General features: G+C 43.8%; 1 protein-coding gene across 1 annotated transcript in view; it reads right to left on the bottom strand.

The window, feature by feature from the left end:
- Positions 1-22,425, bottom strand: part of BRE (brain and reproductive organ-expressed (TNFRSF1A modulator)) — a 341,266-nt gene that overhangs the window by 21,699 nt on the left and 297,142 nt on the right. Inside the window, exon 11 of the mRNA XM_004686335.2 lies at positions 6,353-6,506. Within this exon, the coding sequence (XP_004686392.1) occupies positions 6,353-6,506 (154 nt within the window). The remainder of the gene's footprint in view (positions 1-6,352; positions 6,507-22,425) is intronic.

The raw sequence follows: 22,425 nt of genomic DNA on the forward strand, positions 1-22,425 counted from the left end.
GAGAGAAAGTTATTTGTCACCCAGCTGTCTTCACTGAATAATGGAAGTGTGCGTGGTGCAGCGCAACACTTGGGGCGTGAGGGGCCCTGGTGCATCTGGGTAGGTTTCTAAACAAGAAAACAGTATTTCTTTCTGACCTTGAGCAAGGGGAACAACAAATGGTTTTAGAAGGGTCACGATGAATTATTTCCTTGTGTTGACTAAGAAGCTATTTTTTGAAATATTCTTTAGTAAATCCATTTACACAATGGGGCTGATGTGTAACAAGCTATTGCACTAAGTGGTTTTGGGGTTAAGTTCTATTTTAGAGTTTACTCGGGCCTAGTCTAGGATCAGTCTCATTCCTTTATACCATGACATCAATGGAAAAATTATTCCACTATTCATAGATTTATCAGACTTACAGGGAGACAAATCATTACTACATTCATTCTTTTAGACTGTACTAAAGTTATACACAAGATGCCAAGATGGGTAACTTGTGGGTTCAGTTGTTTCAACGGATAGTTGGCTATATGTAGATTAAACACCTGAAGGTAGATTTTTTTCTATTTCCCAAAATGGTTGTGCTGGTGTCAAGAAGACACCACAGGTGATAGCAGCTATGGGGTGTGTATGTGTGTGTGCAACCTAGAACTGAGAATTCTGATCAAGTCACTGAGGATGGGGGGGGGGGGCTCTTTCCTGGGGTGCGTGAGAAGCTCAGCCTTGCTACTTTTTTTTTTTTAAAACATTTTATTTATTTATTTTTTAAAGATTTATTTTATTTATTCTTACAGAACTGGGGTACAGGCCAGAGATGCGGAGGGTGAGAGGATTCACCAGACACAGAGTGGGGAGCAGAACAGGCAGATTGATGAAGTACACTGCTGAGGGGAGCAGCGGGCGGGTCAGGAGAGGTCTGCTGCGCCATGTGGATCTCCTCCAGGGCAGGCGGGGATCGAACTCATGCGGAAGTGGCTTAAGCTTCTTTGTGCTGTGCTTTAACCCGCTATACCACCAGGGAGGGCCAGCTTTGCTACTTTTTAATCAAAATTCTCTTTCGCCTGTCACAGATACTACTGATAGTCAAAGGCAAATACCCATTACTCTAGAGCCTGGGCTGGGTAACTGTCCTCTGTGGCCCTGTGTTGCAGGCAGAATTCTAAACAGCCCCCAGGCTCCTTGCCCAGCCTCCTGCACAATGCCCAGGCACATGGGGTTCCACCCCTCCATGTAGGAGAAGTTGCATGGGGTGGACACTGAGAAAAGGAGACTAAGCGGCAGGTGTGACCTATCAGATGAACCTTCCAATCTGTGTGTAGAAGTCAGAGATAAGAAAGGGGAGGAGGGCTGGCAGCGCCATACTGGCATGGAGGGGACCATGTGGAAGGATGGCCTCCAGCTGACAGCCGGCGAGGAACAAGCACACCAGTCCTACAACCAGAGAGAACTGAACTCTGCCAACAACCTGAACAAGCTCGAAGAAACCCCGAGGGCCAGTCAACAATCTGACTTTCGCGGTCTGGGGAACCCAGGCATGTTGAACCAGACTCCTGACCCAAACTGTGACCTAAAAATTTGCACTGTTTTAAGCGGTTAAGTTTGTGGCAGTTTGTCAACATTAGAAAACCTCCTTAGCTGCTCATAGTGACCCTGTAGACTAGCTTCACTGCTTTACAGACCAGGGGAGTCTCCGGGCGACTGTGAATTTGCCAGTGCATGGGACGGCCAGTGCATGGGACGGCCAGTGCATGGGACGGCCAGTGCATGGGACGGCCAGGTCTAAACCCAGCTGCTTCCACTCGGGGTCAGGACCTCACGTGCACTTCCGTGTGTCTGTGCCTCGGGGGCGGCCTGCTGAGGAGGCTCAGCAAAGCAAGGAGGATTTCCGTGTCTGTCTGTCTGCATGTGGGTGTGCAGCAGGGTCAGAGGTCCTATTTTTTTCTTTCCTCACTAGGGATTATTTTATTTATTTATCTTTATTTGAGGTCACACCGGTTTACATCACTGTGTGTGACTCAGAGTTGCAGGTTCACACCTATTGCATGGCCACACCCCCTCCCCAGAACGCCCATATCCCCTTATCATACCAGACGCCTTCCCACCCTAGGCCCCACCCCACTGGCCTCAATTCTGCAGTCATTTCTAGATTTTGTTTTGGTTTAGTTCTGTCAGTTCCTTTATTTTATTTCTCTATATTCCATATAGAGTAAAGTCACCCATTTCTGTCTTTCTCCCTCTAGCTTATTTCACTTAACATAATACCTTTCAGTTCCATCTCATATTGTCACAAAGGGCAGACATTCCTCTGTTTTCTGCGGCTGGATAGTATTCCATGGCTCATACGTCCACATCTTAGTCTAGTCACCTGCTGTTGGCCACTTTCGTGTGTTTCCTTAACGTGGCCGCTGTAACAGTGCTGCGGTGAACACAGGAGTGCACCCACCCTTTCGATGAGTGTTTCTAGATTCTTTGGATAAATGCCAATGAGTGGAATTACTGAATCATATAGTATATCCACTTTTAATATTTTGAGACTCTCCACACTGTTTTTCATAGGGGCTGGACCAGCCTGCACTCCCACCAGCAGTGAACAGGGGCTCCTTTTTCTCCACGCCCTCACCAACAACTGCTGTTTTCTGGGTCTTTTTGATGAGCGTCTTTCTGCCTGGGGTGGGGTGGGATCTCACTGTTTTGGTTTGCAGCTGCCTGATGCTAAGTTACACTGACACCTCTCATGGGCTTGGAGGCCATTTGCATGCCGCTGGGAAGACATGCTCGTTGAGCCCCTGAGGTCCTGTGCTGTGTACTTACTCAGCCAGAAGCCAGCTGTTTCCTGGGGAGAGTGACCCCTGCACATGGCTAGGTAGGTGTCTCTGCAGGCCTGTGCCAAGAGACGCTTAAAAGTAGGTGGCCTTTTCATTTTTTCTTAAGAGGAAATGATTCTCCATTACTTTTATTTGGAAATTATCTATTACCTGTTATTGGAAGTTACAGAATGAAATGGGATATATTTTTCCTTCTTTTCTCAAATTTATTTTAAGTCAACTGAAAGCTGAACAATGTGTAGGTAGCAGTGAAACACATGAAGATGCCAGCACAAGGAAATAAATATATATAATGCATAAAGTATATTTATATATAATATGTGCCAAGAAATTTTCACCATTAGGTTTTTACATTATGTTTGAAGTGTTATATTAATTCATGGTGAACTGTTACAAGTTAAGGACATATTTTAGAGTGTCAATACTTAAAAATCTGATACAAAGAGCTGTTGCTAAAAGTATAATAGAAGAGGATGGTGTACTCAAATGAAAGAAAAGAGTTGGAAGGAAGGAGGAGCACAGAAACAGAGAAGAGGGGCAAGCAAATAGCAAGATGGTAGACTAAATCCAACCAGTTTGCTAGTGACGTGAAATTCAACACTGCAACTAAAAGGTGGAGATTATCAGACTAGATTTATAAAAACCAACAAAAGTTTCCCTTAAAATATAAACACAGGGTAAAAGAAAAAAAGGTATATTATATAAAAAAAAAAAAGAATCCAGAGCTCTCCCTGGTGGCACAGCAGGTTAAAGCACCTAAAGCCACTTCAGCATGAGTTCAATACCCACCCGCCTGGGAGGTGACCCATATGGCGCGGCAGACCTCTCCTGACCTGCCTGCTGCTCCCCTCAGCAGTGTACTTTGTCACTCAGCCTGTTCTGCTCCCCTCTCTGTCTCTGGTGAGTCCTCTCACCACCCCTGCAGCTCTGGCCTGTACCCCAGTTCTGTTTGCATACATAAATGGATCTTTAAAAAAAAAAGAACAACCCAGGCCAAAGGAAATGGGAAAGTGAGGTATGGTGGGACCAAGCAGGAGCTAAACACAAGTCCCTGCACTGCCTGCCCCTGTGTGTCACACTCCTCCCTCCAAAAGTCATGTCTCACAGGATGAAGTTCAGAGAGGCTAGCTGGCCACAGCGCCGGCAGGTTTAGAGCTTGCGATGGAAGTGGGCACCATGGCCCCAGAGCTTGTGCTTACCCAGTGGAGGATACTGCGCTTGTCCTGAAAGACCCTGCTGAGAGCCATAAGCAAAACGCACATGTTGTGGAAAAGCGCTGGTCACTGCCAGGCAGTGTCCTCTCTGAGCTCACACGTCTAGGGTTTTGCACTACGGGAGGGAATAAACAGCTGACTCCACTCCAAGGCACTACTGCTGCTCCTAGACCGTGAGAGTGTTTACATCATGGGCAGAGCTCTCAAGTGAACTACAGCCTTTTAAGCAGCGTGTACATGCAATATTTCTCACAGGCAATGAAACGGGGTGTGTAAGGAATGCTACAGCTGACCTTCTTTTCGCTGTGTGTGTCCCTGCCCAACCTTTTCCACAATCTCACGTCTGGACTGCGGGACAGCCCTCCAGTTGTGTTCCTCCGTGACCTGGCCTTCCTACACAGCCCAGGGAAATGACTGTTCAATATCAGAAGGGAGTTTTTAAATGATTTCTTCCTAGCAAGAGTTGCGGGCTTTCTCTATTACATTTAAAATGTATCCATCTTCACTACAGTAGAAAGCAGGCTTTTTTTTTTTTTTCAAATGTTACTTCAGATGTTTTCTTTTGACTAGTGTTAATATAAAGCAAATGTCTCTTGTAGCTCTGAACCAATCTGTTACGACAAACAGGCTTCATTTATGATATTCTTGTGCTGAAATCATAGGCTTATGGTCTGTAATTCCTTAAAGATTCAATTCCAATTCAACATGCTAAAATGCCTAGTTACACACACACACACACACACACACACACGATAGCTTTACCATGGAAACCACGAAGACATGTCTGGTTGAGCCGCCACTGCACATACCACAAATAACAGCCTATCTTCTAAGGGCAGGCCTTATGTCTGCTCAGGAAAAGCCCAGCAATCGAACAACTGCAAAACCTCAAATGTAAGACTGACTTCATAACACTCTTTTCTCAACTCTATTTCAAGATATGTAAATCTTAATCATTATTATTAGTTACATTTTCATGTTTATTTATTTTTTCCTTAAACAGAATTTCAGTCTTGGGCATCACGGCAAAAGCGGTAGAGAGGACCCACTGAAGCATTGGAGAACAACTCTGGATTTCACACAGGAACCTGAGTAAGTCTGTACTTCTAGAAAAAGCCACTCTGCCTTCATTTAAAAAAGCTCCAGTCCTGCTATAAGTAAAGGTCTTGCACTACACAAAGTATCGGAGTGTGAGGAGGCACCCAAGGAAGGAGCTAGGCCTCAGGGAGAGGGAGGCAAGATTAAGACGCCCTACAAGCCCAAGCACCCTGTGTTTGCAGGTTAGCTTTCATCAGTAGGTATTTTACAAGTGTCAGAAGTCTGATGCTGTAAAGGCTTTGGTCTTTCCTGCTGAATCATAAATTCCATGAGGGCATAAGCCATTTTCTCCTATGTGTTTATCATTGTATTCGCAGCATAGAGCACAATGCTGGAAACATGGTAGGTGCTCAGTTAATACTGATGCACAAGTGAGGAGTATGTTTAGTCTGATCAACCTTCAGCTGGGATCACAGGTGTGAGCACAGGGTGATCAAGTCTCTCTGGAATTTATTTCTGGAAACTATGATTCTGATCCACTGCCACTTTAATCTAGAAGGCATGATGTACCAGATACTAAAGTCTTACTCGTAAAGACCACTTGGCATATTTCTACATTGACCTTTTCCAGAGCCTGGAGGAAGCTTTCCATAGAGAGGTTTGTGTGCAACAGTTGTACCTCTAAACTCCAAACTCTAGCTAATTTCAACCTCCATCAAATTCTTAACTCCCATAGTGATTTTAATAGCTTAAAGTCCACGTGAGGCTATTTGGTCGGTCAAGATACAGGCCCCACTTTGGGCAATGAGGACAGAAATCAGGTTCTAGATCCATATGTTGACTATATTTTCACTAAGTCAAAATTCTGTTTACTATCAGCTGAAATTTTCCATTTAAAACAATAACTGTCAATATTTTCATCATTTATACCATTTACACACAACTCTACTTCCTGCTTTTCTAACATAGGTAGAGAGGTAAATTTCTGATAAATCCTATAATCCACAAAATAAAATACACAAAAAACAAGCTACCTGGTGAGGTATTGATAAGGTATTGGCAGAACGTTCTGTCAAGGGCCAAATACCGACTACTTTTGCTGCTATAGGACACGTGTCTATGACTACTCTGTCCCCGTGGGGTGAAAGCAGTCAGAGATAGTGAGAAAAAATGGGTCAAACATTTATTTACAAAATCAGGCACAGGTAAGGATTTTGCCTACCTGTGGCAGTAACCCCGGACTGGATAAACAAGGCTGCTATTTATAGGAAACAACAACGGATTACTTACTTTGCTCTTTTGGCCATTTCATTTCCATCCCATCTGGGGCTGTATGGGTAATTTTTTTGGGCCTGAGAATAAAGCTGTCCACTGTTGGTAAAGTGATAAACAGACTGAAATGTGAGAGTTGGCTGGTCTCGAGGAAAAAACAGGGGCAGGTCAACTGCAAAGACAAAAGAAAGGAAAAGCAAGTTAGGCTTTAGATGCATCTTAATCCACTTTTGGGACTAAATCTGTGTACAAGACTCATTTGAACCATAAATACTGGTTAAGGCTCATCTAAAAGAGGTGGACAGCGAGACCAAGAAGTACATGGTGCCTTCCCTACCTTCAAAGAGTTTACAAACTAGGTAGACACAGAAGCCACACTTAAATGAAAATTTAATCCAAGTGAGGCATGCGGCTACAGGTGCGGCGAGAACACTATGAGCTGGCCACAGAGTTGAAGTGCCGCCGTCTGAACATCTCCACGTCCAGTGTCTCACGGCGGGGTTAGTTCTACGCCTGCTTTAAGTCTACCCTAACGCGGATTCCTCAGAGTTTGAGTGGCTTCCCTATTAACCATTTGCTGGAGGAGAAAGAGGCGTTCTTCAAGAATGGGATTTGAAAAGGAGCTCAAAGACAGCAAGTTATGATAATCTTTCTATTCTTTAGAGTAGGCAACTGGACCGCTAGAAAAATATAGTTATTACTTCCAATCAAACAGTGAGTGGTGTCCGAGCAGTGTCAAGTTTCTCCACATTGACAGAGGTCTCCTAGCGGCGCCTCTGAGGGAATGCGTGGGGGCAAACCTGAATAGAGCATAGAGGCTGAGCTGCGCTACAGACTACGATTCTGTGCTTCAGCTGTCACTTTGGGGTTCTTTGCCTCAATTAAAAAAAGAAAGACTCTGTTTTTTGTGGCAAATTAAAAGCTTAGATTGTCCCAGCCGCATGCTCCTCAAGGAATAGGAGTGTTTGTGTGAATATTACCCAGCTCTAGAACCGTGAGCGGGTAAACTCATTTATCAAAAATGATGAAAAACATACAGTTTTTTAGCTTTGTGAATAATTTGATACTTCTAACCTGTGAAACAGGCATTATTTTTACCATCTGCATTGCACAGATGAGCAAACCTGCGGGTCCAAGACATTTGTGAAGTTGCTCACGCACGCCAGGCCGGCGAGAACTCAAGTCTACCCCCAGGGCTTGGATCCCGAGCTCCTGAGGGCGCACTGCCTCCAGTGCTTCAGGACACTCGCAACACATACAGCAAGCCAGAATTACCCCAGAGCGCCCACTACGAGGGATGTGTAAGATTCTTGGTTTTGACCATATGAGGCAGATCTATGAAAAAAATTACCCCGCTAATAATAAAAATAATAATTTTAATTTAAGATCTAGTAAAAAGTTGTACCTCGATCTCATTGTCGTGCCAGTTTAGAGACACCAATATGAATTCAAGGACAAGCTGGGTTTGCAGCAAACTTAAGGAAAAAACAAAACCAAAAACATGGTTCAAAACATGCCTCTGAGTCTATCTGACTCTGAGTCAGAGCTGCAGGGGGTTTCTACACATGAATCACCCACAATTGGAGGGAAGGGACAGATTTTGACTGTCCACTGTTCAGTCACTTCTCCCAGTGTCTCAAGACAAGTTGATCTGTGCCAAAGCAGAGATTCAGTAACATAAAGGAACAATATGGGATATGAAAAACAGACTAACTCAGATTCTAAGTAATCTGGAACAGAAAACCCGTTTGAATACCTTCTTATTACAAAACATGATCTGTGACTTCAGTCACTTTGAAAAAAACATTTGCTTTCTAAAATTAAGTTTATATTTTTTCTGATTACTCATTTCATTTCCTGATTGACTCTGGAGATATGCTATTCACATCTACTCTAATTTGACTTCAATTATGTTTATATTATGTACAAGTCTCCAAATATAAAAAGAGATTGAGAATTAACCCCCAAAGCAATCACCAATAGCATTGGTGAAAGTTATTTAGCATGAAAGTTTCCTTCAAAAAAGCAATACTTTTAAATAATAGGATTCCATGGCAATACTTTACAAATTACTAAAGTAAATACAGCTGCCAGCATCAGGACTACGGATAATACTCCATTATGTGGCTTCATGATTCTCAAACTATCTGAGTAGTATGCACTTGGGAATGCTATATATTTTTGGTTCTGTTCTATTAAAAATAAGTTGCTGATATTTTGATTTACTAGAAAAATGGTTTCTTATCCAGTTCTGAACCATCCACTCTGACTGCTAATACCCAATTTGCATCAGAGACAATTCACAATGCAAATGCAAATTTATTAACTGAGCCAAGTGAGTTCTTAAATAAATGAATCGCCAGCAAGTTACATGCGGATATGTACCACAACCCACACCCCCCCAGGACTATTCCATGCTTACTTCTTGGTGGAGATTTTACTGAAAAACTGTAGTAGAAGCCAGTATTAAAAATTAGACACATTTATTAAAGAAGCAGAAATGGCCAGAGTACCTCAGAGGTACAACTGGTAGCCCACAAATTAATTTATGACTTTAAAAAAAAAGTCAGAAAAATATAACTACATCACTCAACTAAGTCAGCTGCCAAAGAAAGGGTGGCTTCTTTAAAGAATGTTCTGTGTGTAAAAAGAAGTTAATAACCAAAATATTTACAAGAAATACTTTGCATTTTTCTCGTACGAATGTTTTGAATGGCACAAATTAGTCACAACTGAAGCAAAACCAAACCTGTTTTCCTTATCCTCAATGTTTCTGTCATTTAACATTTGCCTACAAACTAACTCCCAATGTTCTGATGCATTGTAAAATGATGGCTTCAGGCCTCCCAACAGCTAATTTGCTGTTAGGATCCCCCAGGTCCTAAAAGCTAGGGGTCATATCACCTGTGTCAAAAAACCAACCGGCTTAACCATTTGCTTCCTCTGGACTCCACCTGCTCAGGTGAGATCTCAAAGCAGAATCCTGCCATAGTGTCCATCCTCAGTATTAGCACCTCATTTTGACAACTGCTTCTCATTTCTGTCTTCCTGTCCATAGAAACTGGATTTTGGACAGCACTCTGTGCACAGAAGGGATGGCCCTTGCTGTTCAGTAAAATGTCTACAACCATTTCTGAGGCGGTACTTTCTTCAAGAACTTGTTGAGACAAGTCACACCCAAACCTCCAGTGCTGGGTAGCTGCCTGGGTGGTTTGCTGAGCCCTGAAGCCCTGGTCGAGGATGATGAGAATCAAGCTCTGACCAGTTTGCCCTGTGCTGCAGTGGCTGCAGGCCGGGCTCCTCGGGCCCCAGAACCAGTGGTGCCCTTGTTGCAGCCACCATCCCTTGCAGCTCTGGGGAGAAACTCAAAGAACAGAGGAACTTGGCTGCCACTCTCTACACCGACCAGGGTTCAGGAAGACACAGGTGCAATTTCATCTCCTCTAGAAAATTGGCTTAATGTACCTAATGCGCTCCTTTCCCCATAAGTTCACATTATGGTCACATCTAAATTTGCAAGACTCTCCAATAATTCCTCACTTCTCTCTCAACCTCAACAACAGAAAAATGACCTGAGCAGTCAAATGAAACACCACAGGACAGCTGTCAGATACTCACTCAGAGCATCCTGGCACAATGCTAACAAGTTTGATTGTATGATTTTTCCAGAAAAAATCTAATTATGGTACGATGAGGACAAGGGACATTAATAGCAAGTGGTGAAAACTAGCAGTCTGACAGAGAGGAAGGAGAGAGAATAATAAATAAAAGCAGACACAGGAAATCAAAAAGAATTTCAGTCTGGGACCATTCAGTGCAGGAACAAAAAGGCCAATCACTCCTCAAGCTCGTACCACACAGTAAGCGAGGCTCACTCCCAGTCCCGGTACCCACGGGAGACAGGCTGATTGCCTACACAATGGCCACTCTCGGTCCTTCTTTTCTTGTGGGTTGAACACTCTTCCCCCTCCAGAGTCCTCTGCTTCTTTCCCACTCTCAGCCTCCCATAAATCCAAGGCATGGGAAGGTGACTCAGTCCTGCCAAGGGGGCCAAGGGAAGTCTGCTAGGGGTCTTCAGAGACTATTTCCTTTCCAATGAAAGACAAAAGTAAGGAAAAGCCCCCTTTCATTCTTGTCAGAGCTCATCATGTGAGGTCTGGAGACTGGGCGCTGGGCGTCCATCTTGTAACCACAAGGGAAGAATCAGTCTGACATCACCGAGCGCCAAATTCATCATCTCTGGAACTGCCCAGAGCTGGATTTCTTGTTATGTGCGATGATTACAATTCCTAACTATTTAAACCTCTTTTAATCAAGTCTTCTCAGACTTGCAGTCAAAGCATCTATGGAAATGTTTCTTGCAGCTTCTGTTCAAGAAGGCAGGATAATTGTATAATCTATTTCAGAAATATTTCCACCAAGCACAGTTAAAAAACACTCAAGGCACATAAATAGGAAAGTTTTAGTTGCCTGGAAAATTCAGTTATGTGGGATAGTTCAATCCTTGAAAATGCCAAACAAATGAGGGGTTAACCATAATTGCTTCCCTGGGAGTCACATCATCAAATATTTTCTTCATTATTCATAAGTCAGCCATTATTTTATTTCTTCAAACTGTCCAAACTATATATTCTTATGTTTTTTTCCTGTGTTCTTGGGTTAGTAGGGAAGATACTCGTGGGTTCACTTTGTGGTGGTTACGGTTACATTTCCATCCCCAGTCCTGGGCCTCTCCAGCCCCTTGAAGCCTCCTCAGGAGACAGTCTGAGCCCTGTGGTAACTTGCCACAGCTCCCCTCTGACCATGGCTCCATCTGAGGTTGCTCCTTCCGGAGAGCAGCATGCACACAACTGATTACGGATGTCTGCTCAACCTTACTCGCTACATATTACAACCTTGAGGCACGTGGAAACCACTATAAAGTTAAACACCACATATCCAAACACCGATGTGAAATGGGAGTTTTCCAGTTCAGAAATACAATCTTATACGAGGCATTAAAAATCAATGGTGCCTGTTTACATCATCATTGCCTTTCATTTAAATGACAGGCGAGAATAAATATTAACCAGTTTGTTAAATTGGGTTCATATTTTCATTAACTTTTGTGTGATTGGCTATGTAAACAAATTGCCTTTGGAATTTTAACATTAGTAAATGAAAGCTTTAAGTTTCTTGAGTTTTGCTGTAAATCCTGAAAATTCAAACGTGGGAGGAGCATGCACAGCATGGCAGATAGGCAAGGCCTGGAGTTGGATAAAAATGGCATCACTTCATTTTCCCACCACTCATTAGGGGTGAGAGCACAGGTAAAAATTTCATCTCTTTGAATCCCGATTTTCTCATTTGTGGATAGGAATTCCATATTGTGAAAAAATAATGAGGCTGTTTGAAAAAAGAAATATGATAAAAAAAATTATTATCTCACAATGTTGGTGAAACAAAAACAAAACCCAGGCAGGTGCTAAATAAATATTCTCTTCCATCCTTAAGGTTTTATTTTAAAATCTGGCTTTATACACTGTTCCATCTACTTGAAATTTCTGCTAGCTCTAGCATAAGCCTTCACATGCTTAAGTTTCCACTATTTTAATGGAAATTTTTCTAAATATTGTACATCCCTTCACAACTCAGTAAATATACTGAAGACAATTCAACCCTTCTTCAGTTTCCTCAGTAAATATACGGAGCACAATTTGTCTTTCCTTTCCTTAGTGACTACAGCCATCCCATGTGATGGGCTTACACGTTAAAGGAGACTTGGCCGCCCTCTCCGACCTGCCTCCAGCTGGGCGCCACCCTCTGTGCAGACTGGACACTGCTCATGGCCCCCGGAGCCGGCTGGGCTGCTGTTTGCTCCACGCCTTCCCCAACAAACTTGCTTCACTTCCCCTTCCTTTGTCAAGCCAGCCCCCTTTCCTCTGACACTTCTCTCCAGGGCCAAAGCCACCTTTCATCCTTGCCTCTTTTTCGCTCGTCTACTCTACTTCATCATCTAGCTCCACTTCTGCAGAGCCAGGAATGGCTGGTTTCCCGTCCCTGGAGCAGACAGTGCACAAGCAAAAAGATAACGAGCTTTTTCCCTTCCAGGTTAACAATTGCCCCAGAGAGCTGAAGTAATAGGAAATCTGGCCTCTGCTCCTATTTTGTTTTCCATTTGCTTTTGAGGTACTTAAGAGATACAAATTAATCATTCCATCACCCAGTGAGATGTTCACATACAATTGTAGGATGAGTCTCAAGATGAGAGGAGATGCATCGTGTTAGTGGGTGAAGTTCACAATGCCCCGGGACAGCACCCTGGGTTGAAGCAGCAAGGCTTTCCTTCCTGTAGATCAGGGGTCTGGGCTGGAAGTGAGCTCAGCATCACTACGGAGTCGACGTGACAGGCCTGGGCCCCATCTCCAAACCTTGATCTCTGAAAATGCACCCTCTGTGATTCTGACCTCTCTCCCCTGGGCGGGAATCACTGCTAAGCCACCTACACGCCTAAGGGCAGGGCTCAGTTATTTTAGTTATTTGAGCACTTGGCAGAGAACACGACACATGAGAGATACTCCAGATATGCTTGTTGAATTAAAGGAAAGGAACATTGAAGGGAAATGCAAGTTAAAGCTTCAGTGAGATTCCATTTCATATCAGACTGACAGAAATTTAAAAACCCAACAATACTCAAGTATTGTCAAGGCTGGAGAACACTGGGACTTCTCATTCAATGACAAGATGGAGACTGATGACCTCTCAGACAGCAAAAGCAAGAGGCTCACGCTTGTTAACTCAGCAATTCTACTCCTCAAACACTGCCACAGGTGCGTGAGAAGGTAGGTGCGGGAAGCTTGAGGTGACACGGGACAGCAAAACTAGGAAACAGCCCAATGTCCGCAATAGGACACTGGATAAATACATTCAGTCTAATGCATATTCTGTCATGAAATACCTTACAGCGATTCAAATGAATGCCCTCAGGCAGAAGAGCCAACAAAGACGACTCAAGAACACAATGTTCACTGGAAAAGGCCAGTTACAGATGAGCAAAGTTCAGTAGATACTTACAAAGTTCAAACCATGCGTACGTTGTTATATACTGCTTTGCAATGTCTATGCAGTGAAAGTATAAAAGCATGTACAGAGATGATAAATACCCAACTAAAGGTATTTATCTAGCAGTCATGGCAAAATAGAAACATTTCACTAAGGTGGGTACTGGGATGCTTTCGTACTCTTTACCACTTGTGTAGCCTTTAGATAGTGATATTTTTAAAAAGACTTTAACAAGATGTTGATATTAACAAAAACAGAAAACCGTTAGTATGGTTCCATTTATATAAATTCAAAACACAAGAAAAGCAATAGCCTGGTTATGGAGCTACAAACATGTATCTATGTTTATTAGGTGACATAACTAGTAAGAAATTCATGGATATGGTTAACATAACATTTAGGTTAGTGGTTACCTCTGGGAGGGACACAGAAGATTTTTAAAATATTGACATAAAGCCCACTTCTGAAGTTAGGTGGAGTTGTATTTGTCTTAAAAGAGTGCACAGGCAGGTTCTACATGACATAAATTTCAAGTTCAATATTGTAGTAAACCTACTCGCCCACCTGGAGAACCCGCCTTCCTTTTTTGGATTTATTTGCGTTTTCTCACATCAAGACGCGATTTGTAGGAGTGCCTCTGTTCTAGAAGTCTGCACTCTTCCAACCTGTGCTTCCAACCAAGGGCTGGTCCTCAGGGGGTAAGAGCAGAATGAGGGCGAGGCAGGAGTCACAGAATAGGAGCCTTGTCTTGCCCCAGTGCTTCTCTTTGTCTGTTTTCAAATGGTAAATGTGCTCTTAATTTTTTAAGTTTACAGAAAATCGTCATGATGTCCTGTGAGACTGATGGACTGATTTTTCCCCTCCATGATCCCCTGTGTTTCCCTTTTCCCTTTCCTTCCTTTCCCTCTTAGCCTCAGCCCTGAAGGTGTTAATTGATGCCCACTAATTTCTGAAAGTGTTTTACACTGTCGAATTATCTGTGATGTTCAATAACTGCTTTTATTGTTCCGACTTACTTTGCTGTATACAGTTCTCTCAAATTCCCTTCCTTTTATCAAAAATGGCTGATTTCATTCTTTCTTCTGGCTATGTAATACTTCACGGTGCATATGTACCCCATTTTCTTGATTCATTTGTCCAATGAAGGAGACTGAGGTTATTGTCAAAAATGCTGCTGTGAGTACTGTGAACATAGAGGATTTTTGGGTTGATGGTTTCATGGACTGTACGTACATGCCCAAAAGTAGGATTAAGGGGTCACAAGGTATTTCCATTTTGAATTTTTTTAAAGATTTATTTATTTATTCATACAGAACTGGGGTACAGGCCAGAGATGCGGAGGGTGAAAGGATTCACCAGAGACAGAGTGGGGAGCAGAACAGGCAGATGGACGAAGTACACTGCTGAGGGGAGCAGTAGGCGGGTCAGGAGAGGTCTGCCACGCCATGTGGTCACCTCCGGGGCAGGCAGGAATTGAATTCATGCAGAAGTGGCTTTAGATTCTCAGTGCTGTGCTTTAACCCACTGCGCCACCAGGGAGGGCCCCCCTTTTGAATTTTTTAAGATAAATTCAGAAAGTTTTCTATAATGGTTTCACCAGTTCACATTCCCACCAACAGTGAATAGAGTTTCTTCTTCTCCACATCCTCTCTAGCACTTGGGGGTGGTTCTCAGATTCAAGTCAGTAGGCCTTGCTCTGTGACCTGACCTCTGCAGTTCACCACCAATGTACTCTCTCCTGGGCCCCTGCTCACGCATTCCCTTATCTGGTACGGTGCCCCTTTTTAGGAGCCCTGATGTTGGCGAGTGCCTGAGTCAAAAACCATGTGGGACCCTGTTCCACAGTTGCTCCTCTTTTTTGTGGGGTGTACTCACTCCAGACAGTTCACTGAGCTTTCCTACCCTTTCCACCAACTGTGCAGGCTGGTAGTCCTTCCACCTTGTTTTGTATCAGTTTGTGGAGTGTGTCTGGAGGAGGTGAACCCAGCATCTCCCTCTGCCATCTTGCTGGAGTCCCTTGCCTGTGCTTCTCTGTCTGCTTCTCCCGTGCCTCACTCATCTCCTCCTCCATCCCACACTTAGCACATTCTGTGTTCCAAGCCCCACACACGTGCCCCCACACTTCCTGGAAACAGCACGCTCACTCTGCTCTCCCTGACCTGCGACACACTGGCTGCTGTGTCCCCTGGGCGCTTCCCTCCTGGATCCTGAGATTCGCCCAGCCTGGCTCCTTAGTGGGTCCCTCCAACCAGCTCTTGCTTCTGACACATGATGAGATCCAGGCCCCTCCCCAGCTTCCTGGAAATTGCTTTGTCCGCTGTCACTCATTCCAGCGACTCCTCACGTCCAGCCCACCGCCCAGCCTCAGCAGCACAGCTACACTGAAGGGTAGCCCCGGCCTCCTTATCCCCCTGCACATGCAGGGGACACACCAAGCAGGCAGTGTGGTATCCATCTAGCTGACGACATTGGCTGGCGCAGACCATAAAAGTGAGGAGTTGGTGACTGCACCCAACAGGGAAAAAAGCAAACATGTTTTTATGAGATCCCAAGAGGAATCTAGCAAGAGAGAGTGCCAAAAATAGTATTTAATACAGTCTCAACTTCTATATTTAAAAGAATTTAGTCATAATAAATAAACTGCTAGCCTGGGAGGATTAAGAAAGAAATGCTAAATTAGGGAAAAATTTGATTAAAAGAATCCTTAAGTAAATTAAAGTGTATTCTAATGCAAAATCCTTGGCACTTAAAAACTGGGCAAAGTCTTTAAAGCGTCATGAGTTTTTAATTACAAAAATTCATGGACAATGTACCAAATGCAGATGACTAGAAGGAAAATGAAGTGTCTGTTAAAGTAGGGACTGGACAGTGGTTAGTTTAAACTCTGGTCTTGAAAACGCAGAACATCCTGCAGGTAAAAATTTGTAAATGCTGTGAATATTCTAATGTGAACAATAACTAATGTGGCTTCATGAAGAAAAAGCAAATCTGAAACTAATCTACTTTCTGTTTAAGAATCTAGTTATGAGTTCTATGTTCTGCAACAACAGCAACGAGTGTCCAACTTTGCCAGCAAGCCCCAGGCATATGTGCTGGGGGCAGCTGCACTGGCCAGCGCTCCTCATGGTGCCTGTGCTCACCTCACCTGCCTCGGGAAGGGAGGCGGCCGGGAGGCTCGTAATGCAGGGTGTGGCCTGGCCACCCCAGAAGGCCTGGCCAGGCAGAGGGCAGTGTCTGAGCAGCCACAGCGAAGGAAGGGTGACTACTGGGCGGTCCCAGCAGAGGAAATACAGGCCGAGGGGCACAGTGCTGGGGCGGGGGAGCTGTCAGACCGCAGCGTGGAGAACACAACATCAAGGGCATTGTGAGCATTTTTCTATGAGCCCTGACACCCTTGAACATTTCTAAGGAGAATATTCCACTCTACTATTTCAAACCCCTACATGTTGAATACCTATACAGTATAAATGCCCCAGAATGGACAATGCTTTGGAGTGTATAATGTACAAATAAAAAGCAAGTTCTTATTTTTCTTAGCAGAGAGCAGTCATACCCTTCTGGGTAAGGGAACTGATTCTGCTTCACAAAACATCTGCTAAAACTTACCTGCACTCCTTATATTCATGGCAGCTTCTGAGTGGGAAGCCGGGTAACAGAGTTAGTGCTGACTTCCTATGTGGATGAGCCATGAGTAGGCCCGAGAGCTGGGAGGGCCCCAGACTGGAGGAGGACACAGCCACATGAACCCCCCTCCAAGGTCTGGAAAGCGTGTCCCTCGTGTGACTGTGCTTGCTTGTGAGACAGGGTTAGCAGCCCTGGTCACCACACCAGCCCCAATGCAAAACCTCATGACCTGTGTTTACTGTGCTGAGCTGTAATACAGGAACATGTCTGACCCACTATATTAGTTGGTTTGTGATACTTTCCCTAGAAATCTCTAAAAATAGTCCACTTCATTCTCGGGTTGCTCTAGGTTCAGTTCTGCTGAGGTACACAGGGAAGGCTTTCCTAGGCGAAGCTAAATGCTCAGATGAAGAAGGTATGTGCTCTGAACATGGAGACATAGGTTTCACTCAGAGTGTGTAACTTCGGCAGATTAACTGACCACTCTGGGCCTCTTTTCTTAGTCATGAAGCAGGAAAAACTGCCAGGTTGAAAATAAAGCATGCGGCAGTGTGCCTGCACTCAGAAAGCTCTCAATAAATAAAGGTCGGAGCCTAAGGGATAACAAGACCAGTATGAATAGTGGAAAAATACGATCTTTAGGATTGGACAGATCTAGGCTTGATTCCTGCTCTGCTAGTTGCTACTTGGGTAACCTTAGGCAACTTACTAGACTCTGAGTCTAGGTCTTCTCATCTTCAAAATGGGATAATATCTACCTTGCAAGGCTGTTTGGTGGTTTACGTGATACAATGAATATATGTAGCCTACTTGGCACATAGCAGATATCTATAAATGATACCTATTATTACTCACGTTTCTCTTAGAAGCAATTAAAACAACAAACAGCCTAAGTCTATATAATTTCTTTTTCCAACTTGACTTCCAACTGAGAAAATAGAACCCAGAGGTTAAAATTAGGCATGTTCTTTCAATTAAGCTTCCAACTTAGTTTTGCCCAGAGTCAAGAACTCTTACTTTTAATTCCACAATCTTTTCCCTTCAAAAAAAAAAAAAAAAAAAAAAGCATAGCTCTAGAGAATCTAAGGTTAAATGGGGTTCTGCAAGCAGAAATCCACCCCAGACCAGAAAATGCCTAAACATCGAGGACGCCTGCTGGAAACTTGATCAGTTTTCTTTTGTGCTTTGATAATTCTCAAAACGCTTCCTTTCCCTTTACCACCCCGCAACTCCCACATTATTTGTGAATGGTTTTATTTGCTGAAAAAGGAAGACCTGAAATACAATTGATCTTCCTATATTTAAACATTTACCATTTAGTTAATCCAAGTTTTGAATTATCTAGGTTTTGGTTTCGTGATTCTTGGATGCCGGCCAGCTGCTAGGTCATTCTGCCTGTGAAATGGGTGTAGGGCAACACAAATGAGCTCATATTCTTCTTTGATAGCAGGTCTAGGAAGAAATTTCATTTAGACTGCTGCCTAATATGATGTTTTTAAATGGCCATATTCTACTACCCAACCAACTTAAGGAGAATAAACTTTATCAGCACAAGGTGATCATGTAGAGGTAAAACTTGGACTTGAATGAGTTGCCGGAGGAGCGCATCAAAGTCTAAAGGCATAAGGTCATTTTCATTTGCTTATGCCTAAGTCCACCCACAGAGTAGCAGAGGAACTTCTTAGAAGTTCCAGAATTTTCCCTTTTTTACTGTTTTTGATAGACATCCTTCAAAAGTAGAAGTCACCTATCTCCTTCTAAATGACTCAAGCCAAAACTATGACTATCAGCTCCTAGACTGGCCCACAGACTGTGATGAGGCCCTCCAGCCCATACACCAAACGTTCAGTGTCTGCAGTGAGAAGTTTCTAATTTTCCTCCAGCCTACCTTCCAGAATGCTACTAGGTATCTCCCATAGGAGGAAAGCAACCAGCTATAAGAGTTGCTTTTACAGAATGACTTTGGGTTCTTCATTACCCCAAATCTGGAAAATCTCTTATACAGACAACAGACATAGTGGCGTTTTATTCTGTCCTAGTAGTTATTTTTACTTTCTATTACACTATTCCGTCTTGCCCCTCTTTATAAGGAGCAAGCTTCTCTGTGGGGTAAGCCTGCGGACTTATCTGTAGCCATGAAGAAGGGGTGGGGCTGGGACGAGCCGGGGCCTGTCTGGTTCTGGAGCTCAAGGTCTTCCCACTGCAAATGCTACAAATCATATCTACAGCTTGTCTCTGACATTCTGGAAGGATTTCGACTCGGGGTGTTTCAGCTCATCTATGCTCTCAGGCAGGGGCAGCCACAGGCAAGTTAACTGGTCATTGATCAAGAAAGGGCAGAGCAGCCTGAGGCTGACGGAAGAGAGAGTCTAAGGTGCTTGGCTTTCGGGGGTTCAGTAAGCTCAGACTTTTACCAATTTTTATTTTTTATGTTTCAATTTCCTTATTTCTTTCGACTGGGAAAATTTTTTATGGTTATACTATGGGGCTTTAATGGCATCTGACACCGCTGTTCACTTCTGGTCTTCTCCTGTGGTTTCCATAGTGCTGTATCGATCTGCGACTTTCCTTCCTTTTAAAATATTTACTGTCTCCTTTCCTCCATCTGCTTAACAGCCCCTCACTCCCTAGCTCAGTTGAGGTACTTGTGACCTGAAGGCTCAGTGCTCAGCTTTCTCTAAAAAGCTGCAGAAAAGGGCCCTCCCTGGTGGCGCAACGGGTTAGAGCAGAACACTGCAAGTGAGCTGCAGCAGGCGAGTTTGATCCCCACCTGCCCTGGAGGTGACCACATGGCATGGCAGACCTCTCCTGACAGCCCGCTGCTCCCCTCAGCAGTGTACTTTGTTGACCTGCCTGTTCTGCCTTCCACTCTGTGTTTGGTGAATCCTCTCACTGCCCCTGGACCTCTACCTCAGTTCTGTATACATAAATAAATCTTAAAAGAAAGAAAAAGCACCAGAAAGTCCCATCTATCAATACTCTCTGATGACTTTAACATCTCCAAACCCTAGAAAGCTCCAGAATGTCCCATCTATCAATATTTTGATGACGTTAATATCTCAAAACCCTTCTCTGACTGCTCAGTCTGTACTCCAGGGCTCTGGTGAATGTCCTGCCATCAGCTTTATAGTATTAGTATGCTTTCACAGACATTATCTCATCTGTAATTTTCAGGGTGGCAGATTACCCTGTTTGTAGGTTAGAACACTGAAACTCAGAAAAATAGACAGTAGCTTGTTTTAGAATCACAATTCTGTGACAGAACTAAGTCTTCAGATTTTGGGTCCAGTGGTTCTGATGTCTTAGGATGTTCTACTATTGACAGTGCAGCAACATACCACATGTCTGAATGAAAGTCACAGCCTGCTGCCTATTCAGCCCCAACACAGATGGGGTCAATATTCTGCCAAGTCCCAAACTGGACATGACTCTGGTCTCCTCATCCTGCTGTTCCCATCTTTGGGAGGCTCACTGTTGACAGCACTTCCTGGAGAAGGCTGTCCATGGGCACTGTCCCCTGGGGCAGGGGGAGGCGTGTGATTGGTGTAAGGGGTGGTAAACAGAAGTGGGAAGATTAGTTAAGAGAAAAAAAAAAAAACCGGCTACTTCACATAGGCGAGTGTACTTTGGTTGGACATGAGACCGACTGCGGTAGGCCTTCCACCTTTAGATCAGCTCTAAGTACTGATAATGCACACCTGAAGTACTCTGGCAAGCTTCCTCTGCCTCTAGAAGTTGCTTTCCTGTGTGTCTTACACATGGATGCCAGCTTAATTACCTTAAGTCTATCCCCTTTCTAGCCAGGGACTAACCAAGGACTCCTGGATAAAAATCTGCTTCTTAGATGCTGAAGGGGCAGCTCAGCAGAGGTTCAGCTAACTCTTCCTTCTAAAGAAGGCACAGTACAGCTAACCAGGCTCAGTTAAAACACAGATGAAGTTCAGATATGCTGGGCATAAGGACAGCTAATAAGAGTCAAGGAGGAATAAAGTAGGTAGGAATAAAGAAAGGTACATTTCAAAGGGCTTTCAAATACAGTACCTTAGACCTGGTCACACCTCAGCAGAGCCAGGTGTGGACTCAGCAGTTAACCCCTTTGCATCCAGCTGCCTGTTGCTCGCATAATAAAATAGCTATTCTCACCAGCTCCGCCTTAGTCATGGCCTCTTCCCAATACTCTGTCACGTATATGTCTTTGTTTCTATAAGCCAAATGATTCACTTTAAGTATATTATTAATTGGCCCCATGGAAAAACAGGTTTGCCTCTTTAAATGTTCAACTTGCTAAGTCATCACTCAACCTTATAGCTCACAGCAAAATTAGACTAAAATCTACAAAGGAGTGTATGAGTAGACACCAGACTGATTTGGCAGAGACGTGTGGGAACCCAGGTCCAAGGAATGCTTTATTACGTGTGCCATATTTTTTATGTACACATGTCACTCTATCTGAATGCATGCATATGGGTATGTATTTGGCTAACACGACAGTTCGAGAGGATGGCTTTTCTGGAAACAAAGGCGGGGACCATTCCTGGCCATGGGACCCTTGACTGGTAAGAGTCATGGCACCTGTACCAAGCATGGTCTCCACTAATTGGTACGAGAGAAAGACCTAGTGTACAATCATAAGTCAAATAGGGACAAGAGCATGTGAGTTTGTGTATTCATGTTCTAGCCTCAGATTGCCCTATCTGCACTAATACCTGTACTTAAGGATTTTGTGGTAAGATCCCTACCAGGCCCATCACTGAGGAAAATCAATATACAATATAATTTCAATGTAGTGTGAGACATCCTAAAATAGGCTGTATTAAATATTTGGGGTTCAAAGAAGTGAGACTTTTCCCTTTAGCAGTGCATTTCAGTCAATGTCTCCACTCTTGTCTCTAGTGAATCTTCTCACCCCCAGCACCTCTGGCCTACACCCCAGCTCTTGTATGCAGAAAAAAATAAATCTTAAAAAAAGAGAGAGACCCTATACTTCCAAAATGCTAACAAAAATATAACCAATGCTACTTCAATAAAAATCTTTAAAAATGCTATCGAGGGCCCTCCCTGGTGGCGCAGCGGGTTAAAGCACTGCACTGAGAAGCTAAAGCCACTTCCGCATGAGTTCGATTCCCGCCTGCCGCCTGCCTCGGAGGAGACCACATGGCGAGCCAGACCTCTCCTGACCCGCCCGCTGCTCCCCTCAGCAGTGTACTTCGTCAATCTGCCTGTTCTGCTCCCCACTCTGTCTCTGGTGAAGCCTCTCACCGCCCCTGAGCCTCTGGCCTGTACCCCAGTTCTGTATGTACAAATAAATAAATCTTAAAAAAAAAAAAAAAAAAAATGCTATCGAGCTGCACTTTGTGAATTCTCTGAGGTGAAAGACCTGTTTTGTTTGGCCTTAATTTCTAGTTTCTCACAGTTGATCAAATAAA

This window comes from Condylura cristata, unplaced genomic scaffold (assembly GCF_000260355.1).
Source record: "Condylura cristata isolate star-nosed mole 26May11 unplaced genomic scaffold, ConCri1.0 scaffold00020, whole genome shotgun sequence".
Taxonomy (NCBI): Eukaryota; Metazoa; Chordata; class Mammalia; order Eulipotyphla; family Talpidae; genus Condylura; species Condylura cristata.